Source organism: Protopterus annectens, chromosome 9.part0, assembly GCF_019279795.1.
Source record: "Protopterus annectens isolate FY-2018-M chromosome 9.part0, PAN1.0, whole genome shotgun sequence".
In the NCBI taxonomy this organism is placed as follows: domain Eukaryota; kingdom Metazoa; phylum Chordata; order Ceratodontiformes; family Protopteridae; genus Protopterus; species Protopterus annectens.
In genome coordinates, this window is record NC_056743.1 from 734809460 (window position 1) to 734830436 (window position 20977).

Consider the following 20977-nt stretch of genomic DNA (forward strand, 5'->3'; position numbering starts at 1 on the left):
GTTATCTGCAATTTAGCTAATTCCTTTACAGGATAAAGCCCCTTAAAGGGTGGGTCCTTCAAGCATTTACCGTTTACTACATCTAAATTACTAGTAGTATGTTGTAATTCCCACAATTGCTCTTTTAATTTCTGCTGATTATCCTTTAGACTACTAATAACCAAATCCTTTTCTCTTTCTTTCACCTCTGTCATCCAATCATTACATGCTTCCCAGCACAACCCTGGTATTCTTCTCCCTTTTTTCCTTAACTTTCCTTGGAGATTAAGCAAAATACTTTTATTAAAACTACCATTTTCTGGAAAGGCGAGTTCACCATCACCCTTAGTGAGGGTGACCCACTGACTTATAAACATACAACTGTCCCGGGACACACAAAAATACATATAACCAGCTGGTGTACCTCTTTCTGGCTCTTTTATGGTTCCCACACTTGCTCCCATTTTCACACAATAAGTTATACTGTATTTACAGATTTAGCTGTGACGTTTTGTAAACATTGTTTTCCTCACTCTCGTATCTCCTTTCACTCTTATGTCACCAGTTTTTCATTTTAACCCACTCTCATACTGCACAATCAATACTAGAAAAGAAATGCATGCCACTTACCTCAAAACAACTGAATGAGAGGAATTATTACATTTCTATAAAATTAACAATACCAAATTTTTAAAGCAGGCAAGTACAGGAAATGAAAGAAACACTGCCAGAACAGAAAATTCTGTCATGGGCCCTTTCACTAGCAGTATTTAATTCAATCCCCAACTGCCACAGCTGTTGTCAATTCAGATCCGAGTAAACGGCACCAATTGTTGCATTTAACATTTTACCTTAAATGAAGATAAGACACTTCTTCCTCTCTTTCAGTGATATTTATTACACACATGTGGGAGCCTCATGGAAGTACCAGGGAGACTCCCCAAACAAAGGAATGCATAAGCTTATATGCTGGTGATACTGCTGACAGTACAAAAATATAAACTAGACCAATTAAATTAGTGCAAAAGACAATTAACCAATCAGTGGTTTACCCATAGGCTTAAAGCAGTTCACATTACTACATCTCTAGGCAGAGAAAGAAAATCGGATACACTTCCATATAAGGCACATTTCCTGGCTTTCAAGCAGGCTCCTGTTTTTCAGTACTTTTTCACTATTCACAGTTTACTCAGAGTTCGCAGTACAAAGTCCATCTTAATGCATGCAGATTGTCACATACTCAATTTCCCTAAGCACATACTTTGGCCATTCATATTCTACAAAGCCTTCATTTTCCTGTGCAAAAACTCTTTGGAACACTCCTAATGCTGATCAGATATGAAACAGAAGTCTAAGGAATCTGTACCTTTGTAATAGTATACTAAATGTAGACAAAATGGAATCTAGCATTATATACCCTAATTTACATACAGTTTCTTCAACTGCCTGCAGTGGAATATACTGTCTTTTAAACATTTTATTGAGATCTTGCAGAGGAATACAGATGTGAACCTTATCTTGTTTTACAGGAGTAACCATACTTTTCATACATTCTTTTGATCCTGATTGATCCTGATGACATCTGAGCTTTCCATAGTTTGCTTTAATCCTGAGAGGTGCTAGTACTTTCTTTGGAGCATATACGACTGGGACTATATTGGGTTTCATTTGTGTATGATGTTCACATGGCAAACTTCCTAAACCTATAAATAAATCCATAATCATCCATACAGGATATCATTGATACAGCTCTGCACAGAATCTGGGATACTTTTATGACTGTGCGACTAATTATTTTCATTTATGCATTTGGTTTTACAGTTTGAATTTTTTAACAATTCCTAGATTCTCACAAGCCAAATAAACAAAATTATTATTAGCACTTACTTGAAAGTTTGAAATGAATTTTATACTTTTTATTTTTGTACTCAGACTTTAATTTCTAAACAACTACTAGATCACAGTGGCTAGGATAGGTTAACATTTTCCATAAAGTTCTGTCTTGTGTACCTTGTAATCTTCATGCTTTAAAGATATTATGTGGCACATTATGTTTTGCATATGTAACTAGTTTATATTCAACATTCTGTCATTTATGAGCTGTTTTCAGCTCAGTAGTACCAGTGAGAAGCCTGTTTCCACGTTTTCATGTTACTTTTGAGCAACACATGCAAAATTCTTTTGAGCACATCAGATTTTGCATTTAGGCATATACCGTAGACTTGCAAAACTGATTAAATGCAGGACAGCGCTTCCTGTTATGCATATAGCTACATCTACAATAAAAGGCTTGAATTTTAATTGCCAGTGTTTTCTGTGAACTCCATTTTGTATTCTCCCATGGCTATCTTCTTTGAGATATTTATTTTATAAAACTTGTGTCTCATTTTTGACATTTAATTTAACTCACATTTTATCTCATACACCTGTCTTCTCAGTTAATTTATTAATTTCACTTCCTGTGCAATTATCCACAGCTATTGATAAGATCATTGTAGACAACAGGAAAAATTACCAGGATCCAAACACTAATCCAATAGTTAGATATTCCTTTGAAGGCTATTGCCGAGGCGCTAGAGGTTTTATTAAATTATTGGATTAGTGTTTGGATCCTGGTAATTTTTCCTGTTGTCCTACCATTTGCAGTTTTCTGGTTTTGCTAGTTGTTCACTATTGATAAGATTGTGCCTGTTTCTTTTAAAAGCCTGCACCTTGTTTCATTATTTTTATCTTATTGATGAATTATACGAGTCATCAAATTCACAGTGTTTGGCTGTGTCCTTCAGATCAGTAACAAAGGACTTTATGTTCTTGTAAAGAACAAATGAAAAATAGCAAATTATTTCTGGGCTCACAACATTTCCTAAAGTTCTTGGTAAATGCTTCTAGTGTGTCTTTCTACTCTTCAAGGAAAGTAAAAAAAAAACAAGAAAGTTAAATATGTTTAAGGCTTCTTTTGCAGAAACAAGAAGAAATGTAGCACACTGTACTTTTTCAGGCTTCTTATCTAGTATGTGGACAGTGAGAATGTCAGGATCCAAAGCTCCTAGTTTTCTGCAAAATTTCCATGTAGCAAGAAAATTCCAGGAGGTACCCATAGACCATTTTTTTCTGCTGAGAATTATGCTTCTGTACTTCCAAGACGACCATCTCTTGAAAGCAGATATATTTATTCACTTCTACAAATGTATTTCCAATGTTCTGCAAACATGTCTTCCCTTATGGTGCCATGTACATGCAAGTGGATGAGACACAAACACTGAAGATGTGGTCTGGCTTCATTGAAGTGCATATTCAAACTGAATTATAGATCTGTGTACCATATGACATATATATATCACTGTGGTTGGCTCGTTAGCATTAACATTGTATACCTCATATCTAAATATGGCAGATTTTGTATTACTTTAATCATTCAGTTAAGTAAGTATAGTTTTCCAATATTACTGTGACTTCAGTGAAAACATTCAGAGAGACCAAAACTGCCACTGGCATTTTTACACTGAGATCAGTAATATGAGTGAAGTGGTAGATAAAGTATTTCAGTCAGCAGCTTTATCTGAAAATGCTTCTACTCCCACAATTAAAGGGCATCAGTAATTATAAATTGCAAACCATTTTTTTCCTTATTTTGTGTCTCTCACCAACCACCTACTATATCTTGCTGCCCCACCTTATTTTCTGTAGAAAGCAGAGAGAAAATATAAATGAACATTTGTACAGTGCCATTTGACTGAATTAATATTTTTCTGTTGTTTTTCTGTAGTCCCTTTAAATGTCTCCCCAGCAGTTTGCTGTGATGTCAGTGATGTCTCTCTGTATGCATGCCTTCACATGTTCACCCTTCACTGCGGATAATCAGCCTACAGTCCCTCTGTCATTTAACTTTCTGTGTGGGAACTTCTGGCCTCCACCATGGTCTGTTAGCCAGGGAGGGAAATGCCCATATCTTAACCCTGAAAGAATTAGTGCTGGTGAACACCCGTCAGGCTTTTCCCTCACTCCCTGCAGGTGTCTTGGTACTTGCTTTGATAGTCAGGTTTGACTTAGTAGCATCACATACATTTTTGGGGGTTAAAATGGGTCTATATTAGAACATCGAAGTTTCACAACTTCGAATGTCCTAATATTGACCCCTATTCAGTGAACGCTGAAAATAGCGAAGCTGGAGAACACCGAATTTCTTCCTAGGGAAGGAATTTGGTTGGCCGTTCCTGTGGCTTCACTATTTTCAGCACTGTGGTGGAAAGTTATGGGTCAGGGTCAAGTAAGTGTGTGATTGTGTGGATGTGAGGGTTAGGGCACGGGGTAGATGAGTTAGAGTTAGGGCACAGGTCAGGTAAGTGTGCGATTGTGTGGACGTGAGGGTTAGGGTGGGATAGGTGAGTTAGGGTGCGGGTGAGGTGAGTGTGCGATAGTGATGGACCTTAGGGTTAGGGTTTGGGTTAAGGTAAGTGGATAGCTAGTGGTGTATATAGAGTTTAGTGTAGGGTTATATGTAGGATTTTAGGTGTATGTATGTGGATTGCTATTTGTTTGGTGTGCTTGTGTTGTGTGTATGTGGGTCGGAACAGCAATTTTTTTCCCTGGGAAAAAATTCGCTGTTCTGCATGTTCGATATTGTCAGCGTTCGCTGAATAGGGGTCGATATTAGAACATTCAACATTTTAAAAAGTCGATGTTCTAATATAGACCCAGTTAAAACATGATGTTCATTCATTAAATCACTGTCTTAGTATCCTTAGCTTCATGAGTTATATCCTGCCTAGGATATAACACCTGTCCAGTTTTCCAGAGCCATCCTATGGGAGAAAATCAGAAGTCTCAGCACCAACACATTCAGTACTTTTTTTTTTGCTGCCTAAAGAGCACTTTTTTGCAGGTTCAGTGGATTAACTGTCAGCTTGCTATCTTCCTTTGATGGGCAAATAAGTTTCCTTCAGGGAAAACCTTATACAATAATTATTTTACTGAAAAAAATGTTGCTGTTTTTCACTCGAACAGTATTTTTATCTGCGTTCAGTGTTTTTAGGGATTGTCTCAAGACAAGCTTGCCTGTCAGACATTATACCATCTATTTCTAACTATTATTGCTTTAGCTAATTGCGACAGTTTTTATGAAAAATGTTTGTGCTTTTTTAGTTGGAATTATTATTTGTGGACAGGAGTTAGGGTTTGTTTGATCTGTCACTGTATTTTGCTTGATATCACTTGTCTTGACAACTTACCTGTTACTGACTACTGCCAGATTCACTAACCGTGATTCAGGCTCCTTTTCCAGCAGAACTGTGAAGCAGCATACTGGTCCCACTGTTCAACTGTCCTCCTGAGCCAAGTTAAAGAAATGAATTAAAGAGCTCTTACCTACACACAGGCTCCTTCTGTGCCTGTGATGGGTGACTTTTTTGTGGCTATTTCTGGTTCCACAGATGATTTGCTTTTGTCCCCAAGGCTTTCTGTTGTTGTCCCTTCAGCCCCAAAGGAAAGGTGGTTAGACATAACTTTTGTGGCTGTTCATGTGCCTTTGGCAGGCATGGGAGAGCCAGTCTTGCCAGTCTCAGCAGAGGGAGCAGGAAGTGCTTCTATGCATGGCTAGATCAAGAAACCTTTTTCCGAGATGAAGATCTCTCCAAGAGTCAGTCTCCTTCTAAGGATTACCATAGGAAAAAGAAACGAAAAGTTAAGCGGTTAACTTCCTCATGCTCTGTTTCTGTAGATAAGGAATATTTAATTTGATTGGTTCAGGGTTAATTGCAGGCATTAAATACTTTACATTTTAACTGGAATTCCTTTAATAAAAATAAAAGAGTTTCTCAGTTTCTGGTAAAGAGGGAATGGACTGGGAAATAGCAGTCGGTGTTGTTTCTGCTGAAGTACCAGATTCTGATTCGTGTGAATGTGTTTCCACAGAATATCCTATAGAGGAATTGTCTTTTTCTGAAACTATTTCCAGAGTAAATCAAATGTTTCAGTGGTAGCAGAATGATATTCCAGCCTTTTTAAAAATACTGTGATTTATTGTAACTTGAATTTCCTCTATCAGCTGTTGTTACTCTACTCTTACCAGATTTATAGGATGTTTACTCGATGCCTGCAAAGTGCCTGACAGTCAGCCTGCAAAATCTAGTAGACAGATATTGTAAAGTTTTCAGTCTTATACTTATTTTTTCGTCTCACATCTGATTCTGCTGCTATTTCTGTTACAAACTCTCCTGCAGTAAAAAACACTGTTAATGCTAATCCCTCTCCTTGTGACAAGGATGATAAGGCCTTTAAGAGATTTAGGAAAATAATTTATTCTGTCACTTTATTGTTTAGAATTCTCAAATGCCAGGCTCACATGATAAAATTTTTTTCATCTTTTGAGAATATGTGGAATATTAGTGCCAGTTTTCCCTCTTAATATAACAACTCTTGGAATAGCCTTTAGTCTTCATAGGGAAAGACACATGACTGGTAAAATGTATTAATGGGAACTGAAGGCATATAAGGTAAAACCCACATTATGATTTCCTGTTACTGTGACCTCTCCTTGAACATCTGGTGTTACTATAAAAATTCTTAGATACGACGCTTTTTATCTATTGAAATCCATAATGTCTTAAAAGAAACAGCAAGACTTTCTGCAATAGAATTCTTAATAGTAAAATGTAAAAGGTTTTTATGCTGCTCCAAGGAAAGTAAGACAAGAGTTTTCTTTGTCATCTCTCTCCCTAATGCCCTTGATTTTCTCCATCATTTCTATGTGAAAGGATAATTATATGGTTTCATTAATGTCCATTTGTCTGCTTTTCAATATACACGTATTTTTTCTCATCTTTCATTAAAGCTTTTTTTTTTCCTGAAAGGTGTTCTACATTTTATGCTTCCCAAATACGTAGACTCTCCAGCTAAAGAATACATTTTATGCTGAAATAACTGACTTTAGATTAAGTTGACTGATTCAACAGACATAAAGTTTATGTCCGTAGGTTCATAGGTAGGTACTAGGCTATCTGCCGGAGGGCATTTATAAGCCTAGCCAGCGTGTGTCAGCTTTCACCACCCCATTGATTAATTAACTGAGCCTCTGTCAAGAAGAGCCAATGAAGTGATCCCAGGGGTGTATTTTCTGTTACACATCCACTCATCAAGGTTTCTCTTGAAGAGTGTTAGTGAGGGTCTCTGCCTAATGCTAGGAATTTTGTTCCAAAGCATGGGGAGTCTCTGTGACAGGAATCTATCCCTCCAGCATGTTCTATTTATTGCTGTGGCGAGGTTTAGCTCACTAGAGCGAGTGGCTCACAGTGACTTGGATTTCTTTAGGTGGAGCATGTCCATCAATTCTGATTTGGAAATGGCTTTGTAAGTCAGGCAGAGATCATCTCTGAGTAAGCGATATGCCACTGAGTACAGCAGGAGTTTTTCCAGTCGGGCTGCATAGGACATATGTTTGAGGCCAGTAATCCTCTTGGTGAGGTACTTTTGTGGTCTTTCCAACTGTTGGAAGTGTCTTGTGAGGTACATCCCAAATGAGGCATTGTACTCTATGATGGGTCTGATGAGTGATGAGTAGAGGGGCACTATAACCTCTTTATTTCTAGATGCGAACCCTTTAGTAATTAGATGGGCTACATAGAAGGATTTCCTAACTACTTTGGCAATATGATTGTCAAAGGAGAGATTACTATCTACCTGGGTCCCCAGATCTCTTATTACCACTTCTGTATTAAGGGGGCTGCCACCTATGTGGTAATTCCTGGCTATTTTGTTTTTCCCAAATGGGATGACTATGCATTTTTTGGCATTTAGCTTGAGACCATGACTTTGACACCAGGTGTCTGTCTCAGTAAGGCCCTTTTGGAGAATGTCCATGTCAGCCGGAGAGTCAATTATGGCTCCCAGTTTGCTGTCATCGGCGAACTTGGTTAGCCATAGTCCTCCTGTGTTTGCCTGTACTTTGAGAAGTATATGCGGAACAGTAGGGGTCCCAGGACCGAGCCTTGTGGGACACCACTTGTGACTGGTTTAGAGTCGGACCTGGAGCCCACTATTCTTACCATGTGAGTTCTGTCTGTAAGCCAGTTGGCAACCCATCTCGTGACGTAGGGGTTTATGTTCAGGCTGGTGAGTTTTTCTATAATTCCCGAGTGGGAAATGGTGTCAAAAGCCTTGGCGAGGTCAAGGTAGGGTGTGTACACCACCTTTCCCTCATCTATGGCCTTGGTGACTGTCTCAAAGAAGTCAACCAGGTTTAGTAGGCATGATCTGCCCTTAACAAAGCTGAACTGGGTCAGGTCAAGTGTTTGGAGGTTCCCAATGTCTTTGTTAATGAATTCCATGATGATGCACTCCATAGCCTTACAGACCAGGCTAGTCAGGCTTATGGGGCAATAGTTACTAGGGTCAGTTGTGGCCCCTCCTTTGTGGAGTAGAATAACCATTGCTGTGCGCCATTCTATGGGCACATAGCATGTGGAAAGGCTGAGGTTGAACAGTGTGTTTAGGTGGGGGGTTAGTTCGTTATGTAGTTTGTGCAAGATACAGCCTGGGACACCTTCTGGCCCAATTGACGCTGTGCTTTTGGCTTTTGAAAGGGTTGTTTTCACCTGTGTGTCTGTGATTTCTGGGACACTACACTTTTCCAGTATTGTTGTGGGCCCTATTAGGGGTGAGAGGGGGTGAAATTTGCACTGAATCTATCTGCCAGGATGTTGGCAATATCAGTAGGTTCAGTATATTTTGTCCTATTTTGCACTAGCTCAGAGCATATCTGTGAGTTGCCACTTAGATTCTTGACATAGCTAAAGAAGGCTTTATGGTTATCTTTTGAATCCTTGGCTATTTTTCTTTCAAAGTTAGCCTTGGATGATTTTATGAGGGACCTTAGTTTCTTACTGATACTGATTAAGGATGTCTTTCCTTCTTTGGATTAGCTTTTTTTCTGAACTAGTTTCCTCCTTCTATTGTATAGCCTGTTTATGGCAGGGGTCCACTAGACTGGTTTCCCTCTCTTAGGGAAGTGAGTCTTGGTTTTCCTAGGGATGGCACGATCCATGCATCCATGTAGGTGCTCATAGAATGCCGTTGTAAAGGTTCCTGCATCTTGGACACTGTTATCCTTTTGCGCGGGGGCTGTGAAACTTACCACCTCTGTCTTAAGTAAGGTGAAGTTTGCTATAGAAAAGTTTTTCACTGTGGTTTCCTTGGTTGGGGGTGGTAGTGTGGTGTGGACATCCAGAGTGATTAGTTTATGGTCTGATCTAACCAGTGACGGGTTGACCTCCGGTGCAGAACACCTGTCACCCATGTTGGTGATGACCAGGTCCAACATGTTTTCACCTCTAGTAGGGGAGTTTACCAACTGATCCAGGGCATTTGAGTTGATAAATTCCAGGAAGCGCTGGACCTGGGAGTTTGTACTTAAGTAGTTTTCCCAGTTAATGGTAGGGTAATTGAAATCACCCAATATCAGGGTGTTCGGTAGGACCTTCATGTTTTCCAGTGTCTCCAGAAAGGTGGAGTGGTGGCCCTGGGTCATGGAGGGTGATATGTAGCAGGCCACAATTTGCATTGCAGATTTGCCCGACGTTAGAAAATTCTCCTCTTGGTGTCTGTCACCATTTAGCGAAGAATTTCAGAGTTATATACACCACTGTTTTTCACAATTATAGGACAATCAAAATTATCTTTAACTTTGTTGCTAAAATAACGTCTTACCTGATTCTAATCTACTTTAGTTAGGCATAATGCTCCTGTAAACCTTGTTTATTGGCAAGTAAGGTATATGGATAGGATCAAATATTTCCGGACCTCAGATAACCAGATTCACTGTCATAGTCTGTCAGTAACAGAGTCATTGTAAGTGAATAGCCTGTTGTGTTCTATTAATCTACAGTAAGTGCAATAAAAATGGAAGGATACACTTAAAGATCATTCTATTAGGGCAGATGCTGCTTCAGCTGCTTGTTTAAGAAATGTGATATTTTAGGACATCTTGGAAACTTCCATATAGATGAAGGTCCACATTTTCACAGATTAGTGCAAGTTGAATGTCTAGACTAAAGGTATAATAGATTTTAACACATCCATGCTGCAATGTATCCTATAAATGTGCACTTCCCTGGTGTCTCTTTTCCTGTCTGGGATTCTGTCCATAAGTTATGATTACTGTACCAGTGATCCTTCCTAAAGGGAAACCATACTGTTGTGTGAGACGCACTGTAACAGGAGATTTTCACCATCACTGTAGCACTGATAACTCACACCATTTTTTTCCCTGAGAACATTCCAGAATCCGTAGCTGACACAGGTGAATAATCATAGCTTACACTGACAGTGCACTGAGGGAATTGCTGTATCTTTTATATAGCTGACTTTTTTAAGTTGTCTACCTTTAAGTTACTTTAATTTGGTTGGGAGGTGGTTCTTGCTAAGAAAAAGAAAGAACATTCTGCTACTGCTGCTTTGCCTAGTACTCACCCAGTATGCATCAGTTCTTACATGCCAGTGCTGCTGTTGCCATGACTTACACTACCACCACACATCATTACCAACTGCAGCATGAAATGTACATTGAATAGTGGAGGGGGAACAAGATAATTGGGAAAGTAGCTGGTTATAGTCACACCTACACTGGTGAGTATTTTTTATTTAATGTATTTGTTAAACAGGTAAGCCCAATAGACACAAGTATCCCTTTCAGGAATTACTTAGGAGCTCTGCCTAGTTAAGTGACTTGCCCAGTCACACAGTAGGCAAATGGATGATGAGGTAATCAAACACTGGACCAGAGATGTGGCTGTTCTTGCCTCTTATACTGTCCCTTGATCTGACACCCTCACTCAACTTTAAGTTGAAGAGACAAAAAAAAAAAAAAAAAAGAAAACTGCTTCTGCTGTTTGGTTCTGATTGCAAATGCAATGCTGGCATTTCTGAATGATGGTAATGCAGTGATACAGTGCTTCACGTCTGACACAAATGCAAGGTAAATTGCAACCCCTAACACTTTGCCATCTTCACAACATTAGTTGTCATCGCTTTAAGTAATAGTACCAGCAAAGGCTAAAGTTTATATTTTGACTCACTCTACATACATCCACAGTATGGGCAGCTTGCTTCCTGTGCTTACCCAGTAGTAGCACCAAGTCACCCACACAATGGTCCAGTTACTTCTCTAAATCAGGAATCTGTTCTCTTCTGCATATTGGCTGGTTAGTTCCAGGCTTCCTTCCATCCCACTCTCAGCAAAAGAAAAAAAAGAATAAAATAAATAATGCTAAACTATAGTTTAAACCAAATTAAATATTTTTGAATGTTGCTGCAGCCAGCACCAAATATATATCACTCTTTCACAGTGGAAAAAGCTGCATTAAGCATCATTTTCTAATATTTACTTTTGTGTTTAAAAAAAGTTATTTGCAGGGTTATTTTTGCATCCCTTAGAAGCTGGAGCCCAGAGTGGCTGCCCCTTTCACCCCACACTTTTACACTTCCACCTTAGACTATAGGAATCAGTCCACTTATAGCTTATAACATTAATCCCCCTTGGTTAACTGTCAGACAGCCCATATTTTATGATTATTACTGTGACAACCCCTCATCTGGGCCAGTAATCAAGGAGCCTGAATCCTCACCACCGACATTGGTGAGGGACATTCACCTGGAAGAAAAATGGGTATACACATTATTTCCAGATGCAGCTCTCTGCATCAAACACAATTTCCCTTAAGAGCACACAGGGAACACACTCAGTCTGGGGGCTGGGTTTTCCTCTCTCTCTCTAGGCCCCCAATAAGACTCCCCACTGGCACATCTGTAGAGTTGAGTCTTCAGCCGAGTGTCCAAGACAAGTCCTCCACCACTTTCTCTGTGAAACCAGTGCTCTGTGTCCTTGCTCCAAGTAGCTGACACACACACTCTTTGAGATTTGATTTTCACACACACACACACACACACACACACACACACACACACACACACACACACACACACACGCACACCTGGGAAAGGCTGGCACAGATTTATTAGCTATGCTCCTTTGCCCAGACTATAAGGTAGCTACTGCCACCGGACAGTCCAAAGCAACCTACTGTAAGGCTGTTACAAGGGTACCCAATTACACTGAGTGAAATTAATAATAATACAAATGGTAGTGTTTGACCAATGCAGTAAGGCTTTCAGGAGCGGCCACAGTGTCACCAAATAAATATAAGTACTCTCAAAGGTTAAAATATTCTCTAAAGGACCAACCACAAAGAATAGTTTAAATATATTTAATTATAAATAATAAAAGAACATGAAAATACTAAATATGTATTTACAGTAAACACCAGAGTTTCAATCACAGAAAATATTAAAATAACACAGATGAATAGATTTAGACAGATACAGAAAAACAGTACTTAACTAATCTCACTATATTTTTCTGACTGATCTACAGAACTACTGTTCCTTGGTTACTTACTAAAGCAAGACAAGATGAAATGGGTGAGATGTCTTCCTTCTTTGTAAGGTTTCAAAAACAGAGTGCTCTGAGACTTCAGTGTCATCTAGTATCAAGGCATCATTTTAAAACTGGATTACAGCATGAGATCAATCTGACATCTGGTTCCCATACTACCCCCTTTACTAGAAAATGAACCAGAATCTTGTACGTGTGTTACCATGCACAGAGATAGAGCTTTGCTAAGATGTGTTATAGCATCTGGAAGCCATAAAACCATTTCAACATTTCCACCCTTCCAGGGTAGCACTTAGTTCAGTGCTAAGGACAATATAGCAAAATTCCTAGTTCTTGTCTTCACATATATTTTGTCTCTGGCTACAATCAGAATTATAAGATTCAATCTTTATGGAATACCACTTAATTTAATTTTAGACTATTTTTCAAAGTTAATTGGACTGACATTAACCTCTTTTCTTCCAGTATTTTCTGTTATAGCATTCATTTCCACAGTTACAATACAGTCTGACATACAGGCATGTTTCTTTTTCTGCCCAGCAGGACCCCCTGTTGGTACATTTTTTAACACAGTCAACTTTAAAAATACATTTTCAACACAAGCACCTGTACAAATCAGTTTGATATACAAATAACATATAATTCTTTACAAAAGTCCAGCTAGATATGGCATATGTTATTCACCCACTACCCTATTTCTCCTGGCATAGCTGGTAAAACCTCACATCACCACAATTACTACATTGACCTTTTCCTCAAAAAAATAAAAATAAACAAAAACTGTTATGGTAATTACATTCACATGACAGTACCCATTTCTTGTATTTTAAATATATAAGGGTTGAAGTTTACAGCCTGTGTATAGAACTGAAGTGAGATTGTCCAGTCCATCAGTTTGTCTGTGTAATGCATGATAGCACAACTGTCTTCAATTATCTGTGCAAGCTTTCTTCAAATGTTATATTTTGTTTTTCTCTGTTTCACATATTTATATCTTACATAATTCATAATTATAAAGCAGCATTTTGTTGCACCCCTTAATTTGTATTTCAGCAGTGTTTTCAGCAGCATTATCAGAAATGCAGCAGAGTACTCTGCTTTTCCCATTTCTTCTGAACTGAGTTGCTACCCTATTCTTTTGCAACATTTACTTATCCCCGTTTGTGTCACAGCCAGTTATTAAGTGATGATCACATTTGTTACTGCATTTTTGAAAACAAATACATCATTTTTTTTGGCTAAGATACAGTTTTGTTAATTTTATATGAAATTTAGTTTTGGTTGTATGCAGTGATAGAAATGCCTACTACATGTTTATGAAAAAAGTTAACATGCGTACTACATGTTAACATTATTCATAAACTATGTCATTTACAAGCCTGCTTTGCCTAGTAGTGCCAGTTATGGCAGGTGTTTAAAGCACTTTCTTAGTTGGACAGAAGATATAAAAAGAAGTTATGTACTCACTACAACGTTCCATGTGTGTTACCTATCTTCACCTTCATTCTTACCAGGATGGGTTTGGATCCGATCCTCGGATCTGACTCAGCCTTTATATACAAGCTCGAGGTCTTCCACTAGCTCATGGCTAAACCCTATCTCAGCATGCACCAGGAAAGTTCCCCAGCTCTTGTTTGCAGTTATAATAACAGTAAGAAAAATAAGGGCAGTTTAATAATTCAGAGAGCTATAAAGAAGGCCAGAGAATAATGATGTCCAATTGTACAACCTCGGTCTTCCAGGAGTAAAAATGGCTGGGGGAAGGAGGGTGGGATGTAAGAATGAAGGTGAAGATGGACAACACACATGGAACGTTATGGTGAGTACATAACTTCTTTATGTGTTGTTGTCCTATCTCGCCTTCATTCTTACCAGGATGGGACAGTGCCCCTAGCACCACCTTTCTTTGGTGGCTCAAGGGAGAATATTTTTCAGAATTGTGGAACCAAAGGAGGCCCTGTTCCTGGAGGCTAAATTGACTTTGTATTGAGTGATAAAGGTATGTGGTCTTGCCCATGTTGCCACAGCACAAATGGTATCAATTGGTAGTGTAGCCAGAAAAGCAGAAGAGATTGCAATGGCTCTTGTAGATTGTGGTTTAACTCTTCTGAGTAGATCTCTGTTTTGAGATTTATAGATGAAGGTTATGCAGTCTGAAAGCCATTTTGAAAGTGTCACTTTAGAGACTGAAGTACCTTTCTTTGAATGTGAAAAAGATATAAATAGCTGGTCAGATTTTCTGAAGTCCTTTGTCCTGTGTAAGTAGAAATGTAATTGTCTATGCACATCCAGTTGATGTAACATGTATTCTGCTTTATTCTCGTAATTTGGGTAAAAAACAGGTAGCTCTATAGATTGGTTCAAATTTGACTCTGAACATACTTTAGGCAAAAAGGAAGGATTTGTTCATAAGGAAACCCTGTCTCTGTGGAAAAGTAAGGGGCTTTATTAACAAGGCTTGCAGCTCTGACACTGTCCTAGCAGAGGAAATAGCTATCAAGAAAATAGTTTCCATGTCAAAAACTTGAGTTCTCAAGATAATGCTCACTCAAAAGGAGCAATAATTAAACGAGATAGAATGAAATTTAAGTCCCATGGTGCTGGGGGGGGGGGGGGTCTGTGACAGATGGTTGTAGTAATAAAGTACCTTTGAGAAACGTCTTGCATAGCCTATGAGACATAACACTGAGGCCAGATTCGCCTAGATGAAAACTGGAGATTGCTTCTAGTTGAACTAAAATAGTAGCTGCAGCTGCACCCTCATTGAATAATTTTGCCAGGAATTTTAGAATGGAATTGACTGGGGCAGTAAAGGGATCAATGTAATTACAAGAAGCCCATATTGAGAATCTTTTCCATTTGCTTCTATATATCTTTCTTGTTGAAGCCTTATGAGAAGACATTAGAATGTGTTTCACTGATTAAGAAAGGTTAGGAGGCCTGGCTATGGTTGGAATTGGAGCAGCCAAGCTGTCAATTTAAGGGTCTGAAGGGAGGGATGAAGGGTTCCTGATGCATGAGTCAGAAGGTCTGGAACTGGGTCCAGAATCCAAGGCTCTTCCCGAAGAAGAGGCCATAGAAAGGAGAACCAGATTTGACAAGGCCAGTATGGGGCAATGAGTATTAAGTCCCTTCCCAAGGAATTGGCTTTCTGAAGAACTTTGGGTATTAATGGAAAGGGAGGAAAGGCATAGAGGAGACCCGAGGGCCAGTCCTGAACAAGTGCATCCCTTGATGATTCCCCCAGAGGGGGGATAAGGGCAAAGTAGTTGTTGCATTTGACATTCATGGATGTCACAAAAAGGTTGCAGCAAGGCTGGCCCCAAAACACAGGTGTCTCCTGGATCGCCTGCCCATTTTTATGGGGTAGTATGCATCCTGGAGGTCTATTGAGCACATCCAATTGTCTTGTCCCAGAAAAGGGAGTATGACTACAGTGTTACCATCTGGAACTTGGACTTTCTTACTGATTTGTTGAGATTGCTAAGATCCAGAATTGGTCTCCAGTCCCCTATTTTCTTTGGAACTAAAAAGAATCTTGAGTAAGTTCCGGATCCTATTTGGTCTGTGGTGACTATTTGGCTGACTGTTTTGTCTAACAACTTTTGAATTTCTAATGTTGCCTGTTCCCTTTGACTGGGTGGAATGTCTGGGATCTTTTTCATGTTTGAAACGGGGAAGGAAAAGGGGATGGAGTAACCTCTGGATATGATGCTTTGTATCCATTTGTCTTTTGCCATTTGTTGCCAGGCCTCTGGGTACAAAGATAAGTGGCACTCGACTGCATCCAGAGATGGACAGGTGGGGCTCCTTTCAGGAGTGCTGAAAGGGCTTACCAAAGAAAGATTCTCTGTTGCCCTGATTCTGCAGAACCCCCTCTGCTGCATGGATGGCGTCTTCCATTACCACTTCCCCCTCTGCCCCTGGGGGAAGGTTCACCACGTGTATCCTGGAGAGCTGTCTGAGATTTTTGAAACCACATTTTTCCACTTCCGTTCTGACCTTTGGTATATGGTCTGGTAAGTAGGGAAAAACAGATTCCTATGGCAGACAGAGTCTTTCCTTCTTGCTCACACCTGGTCAGCGTATCTTTGACTTTGTGCCCAAACAGAGATGAGCCATTGAATGAGGCAGTCACAAAGAAAGATATAAAGGGTTCCACGAAATCACACAAGCGCATCCAAAAATGTCTCCTTAGGGGAAATTCCTGAACCCGCTGCTCTGCTCATGCCATCCACTGCATAAGAAATCAATCTCATGGAAGAGTTGACAACTGAATTTAAGGTAGAAGGCTGTGAGGAAACATTATCTGAAACCCCTTCAGCTACTGAACCTTGGAGAGTATCTCCTAACTCTTTTAGGAAGTCTCTCTGCAATCTAGTAAAATGGGTTAGGTAATTCCACGATCTGAGGGCAAAAGTCGCTGAAGAAAAAATGCAGTTTCCATATCTGTCCATCGTACAAGACTCCTTGTTCGGTGGATGAACAGAAGAAGATGTCTCTGAGAGTTCCTTCTTGGTGGCTCCACCACCACCATAGCATCTACTGGGACTCCTTTAATTAGAAAAGCTTTGTCTGCTGGGGATGTGGTAAACTTATCTGGCCTCCTAGAAACAGGTTCCACTGAATCTGGAGACTCCAAAACCTTCTGAGAAACTAGGTCCATAAGCTTGTCAAAAGGTGGGGACACACAAGTGGAGGAAGGCTGAGATCCAAAGGTCTTCAGGTATACGGACTCCTCTGCTGAAGGGTTAGTGGACTTCCAGCTACCTCACTGCTTAAGTATTTCTAGGATGTCTCCAAAGGAGACATCATCAGGAGGTGACTCTGGGGACCGTTCAGCTTCATCGAGGTCCGTATCAAAGGTGATGGACTCCTCTGGGGAGTCTAAGTACTTCCTCTTGCACAGTCTCTTCCGAGAGACCTTCTCAGGGGGGTATGCTGGGGAGGTTTCAGAAGAGTGAAGGGGGTGCCCTGTGGGGCATCCTGAGGTCTAGGATCTCTGCGTCCCTGTGGAATCAAGGACATAGAGGCAGACACCGGTGCTTTTGGGGAAAGAATGTCCAGCAATGACAGCAGAACTGCCTGTGGAGACAGTACTCTCCTCTTCACCTCAAAATCTGCCTGTCCCTGATCTGAGGAAATCCCTGGATCCAAAGAGTTTGAGGGAACCCCTGGAATCAAGAACGATGGGCCCAAGGCAGATGTAGGAGGCAAGCCCACCTGAGCCGATGTCCTGAGAAACAAAGCCAGATCCAACAACTGTCAGATTCGACTCACCTCCCCGGACCCAACTGGAGAGTGTCGGCTCCTAGACTCCTCGAGTTCCAATGGAGGTGAGGACGTGGAGCAATGGTCGGATCCAAAGATCTTGATACAGGTACAAACCACACAGGAACAGAATGGATCCAGGAGCAGAAAACAGCAACACTGTAGTGAATATCCAAAGAATTTATTTGTCCACAAGAACAGAGATTAAGTGCTTTTGTATAAGTAGTTCATCAGAATCACAACACTAAACACATCCAGCACTCTGGGTTTGAATCTGGATGGATGGAAGCTGGATGTGTTTAGTGTTGTGATTCTGATTAAGTACTTATATGAAAGCGCTTAATCTCTGTTCTTCTGGACATATACATTCTTTGGATTTTCACTAAAGTGTTTCTGTTTTTTGCAACTGAATCCATTCTGTTTCTCTGTGGTTTGTGCCTTCTATGTGCTTTTGTGTTTAGTTCGACATCTTGATATAGGTCTCAGATCCAAAGGTTCCACTATTATCAGTTCCAGACATTCCAGCTCTGAAGTCATAGGTTGGATCGGAGGAGGAATCAGCACAGAAGAGGAGGATGTGGTTGGATCTGAAGCCCTCTGCATTGAATCCAATAATAACTTGGCCAGTGCTGGTGTTTTTAATAGCCTCTGTACCACTCGATCCATGTCATTGTAGGAAAAGCTCCTGGAAGACTGAGTTGTGGGTGCTGGAGACTTAGTAGGCTGTAAAATGGGTGACCTTAGGGTTGGAGAAAATGGCTCCAAGACCGGGGACCGGCTCTGAATCTCAAATTCCATTGGCACCAAGACAGATGGCACCTGGGCTGTAGATCTGTCTGATCCAACAGACTTCGGATCAGGTGTCAACGTTTTTGTGACCTTTTTTGATGGCTCCATTAGAGCACTAGAAGAGAAAGCTCTCTTATCAGACTTGTCAGATTTTGCAGTAGGAGATTTGTCAGATTTGTGTAAACCCGGACCTTCTTGTATTGCCTCTGAGAAGGGAGTTTTTAACAGTCCTCTCAATATTAATGTGTTTTCCCTCTTCAGGAGTGCTGTGTGGCTATTAGAATGACAGATAGAGCAAGACTCCTGGAGATGGACAGCTTCTAAACAATAGACACACATTGTGTGTCTATCAGTCAATGACATTCTTTGTCCACATTTTTTGCATTTTTTGAAACCTGACAGTTTTGACTCCTTAGAAGACATTCTAACAGAGAACAGAACTGGTTAGAGAAGTTATATATATATATATATATATATATATATATATATATATATATATATATGTATATATATATTTTTTAAGAACTAAAGGGAGGGCAAGGCCCTCTAACTTAAACGGGCGCTGCCCAAGAGAAGGAAGGGGATAGGGAAAGGAGAAAGCCCCCTAACTCAAACGGGCTAAGGGACTAGCAGTTCTTTAACTCAAATGAACTGTTTATTTCAATAGAAAAACAAGCAGAAGGGAAACAGCAAACAGAGAAAGAGCCCTGTAACTTAAATGGGTAAATAAACTTTTAAAGAAAGAGACGGGATAGGGAGAACAAGGCCGAATCAAAAGACGACGGCTAACAGCAGAAAAAAACACAAAAGGCGGAAGTACACTATGCAATACAAAAAACTATTAATTTTAAACAATTCATTGGTTCATAGATTAATACTAAGCTAACTGCCCTTGCAAGCCTTTTTAAGCCTAGCCAATTATCCCTTGTGAGACTCTAACCCTGCACCTTGCACTTATAAGGCAAACACCTTAACTATTAGGCCACCCTCCCAACCTAACAATGAAAATAAGCAATTTTTATGCAGCAGAGAATAATAGAAAGGTTGTACTTAGCTAGAGCTAGTCGAACAAGCACCCGATCTTGTTTAGCAGCAAACGAGAACTGAGGAGCTTTCCTGGTGCATGCTGGGATAGGGTTAAGTCACGAGCTAGTTGAACACCTCGAGCTTGTATATAAAGGCTGATTCAGATCTGAGGATCGGATTTGAACCCATCTTAGTAAGAGTGAAGGTGAAATAGGACAACAACACATCAATCATGATTGCTTCTTATTTTAAAATCATCTGCGTCCCATACATAAACTAAGGCTTTATGTTCTGTTCCACATTTTATGTGAATATCTGTGTAAACTGATTTGGAATATTTGTTTTTTTTTTAATAAAGCTTATAATAAACATTTGATACTAAATTTATATTTTTCTCTTTTCAGGTTGGGTAGAAGAAGAAACATACTACTAATACACTGAGACCAGAGCATTTCAAACCCTTCATTTTTCTTTATGGATGTTACGCCCATGGTGTAAATGTAATGATGCATAATTGGGTGTGACAAAAATTACATCTGTATAGTAAAGAATAAGGAAAACAGCTTTATGATATTACTGTTACATATTTTTTTAATAAAGTTGTAACAGCGGTTAAATGTTGGCCCCTTTCTTGACAGTTTTTTTGTTTCCTTTTTTACACACAGTAATAAAAACAAATGGCTGCCTGCTCTGAATTTTGTTGGGCTGGATTGTATTTTCTAATCAGTTTTAAGTAATAACCAGTTCTGAACATGCTTAATTGACATTGTATAACAGATATGTTATCCCTGTATTTTTCCTCATTTTGATAATTAAGCAAGACATGCAGAAGCAGTAGTACTTCTGCGAAGCATTAATTAGCACAATCTGGTATATTTTACTTTTGACATTGTTGCCTAGACCATGGCTAGATCTGAGTAAGAAATACACATTTAAGTGTAAAAAATATATTTGACATGCTTAACTAAAAACTAAAAAAATCAAAAATCAAAAATTGAACAATGCTATGACAAAGTTGCTAAATTTGCAGCAAATACCCCTTTCCAAACCCACCACTGTATACCACTAAAAAGTCTAAATTGGTTAAAACTACCCTATCACCTAACATATACACAGCTTCTTACCACCTATAAAATTATCCAGAATCCATCAGCTCGTTCAGCACTAAATAACATTTTAAATAACTGTGTTCCCAGTTGATCATTACAATCCCATGACCAAAAACTCCTGTCTGTCCACAAACCTATCAGATCTGCTGGACATTGTCTGTACTCGTACCATGTTGCTAAGGCTTGGAACTCCTTACCTGTATCCATCAGGTCAATACCCTCCCTACCATCCTTCAAAACTATTTTGAAAGACTTCCAAGCCAAAAGCTGGCTCTGTCCTTATTCAACACCAAGATAAACTATATCCCTAAAGGTGAACAAATACTTATTTATACTTTACATCTCCTTACTCTCCCTTCTT

General features: G+C 39.6%; 1 protein-coding gene across 1 annotated transcript in view; it reads left to right on the plus strand.

Annotated features, from left to right (window-relative positions):
• Nucleotides 1-20202, plus strand: part of LOC122811489 (sodium/potassium-transporting ATPase subunit alpha-1) — a 990310-nt gene extending 970108 nt beyond the window's left edge. Inside the window, exon 23 of the mRNA XM_044083359.1 lies at nt 19912-20202. Within this exon, the coding sequence (XP_043939294.1) occupies nt 19912-19940 (29 nt within the window). The 3' untranslated portion in view covers nt 19941-20202. The remainder of the gene's footprint in view (nt 1-19911) is intronic.
• Nucleotides 20203-20977: the final 775 nt, after the last annotated feature.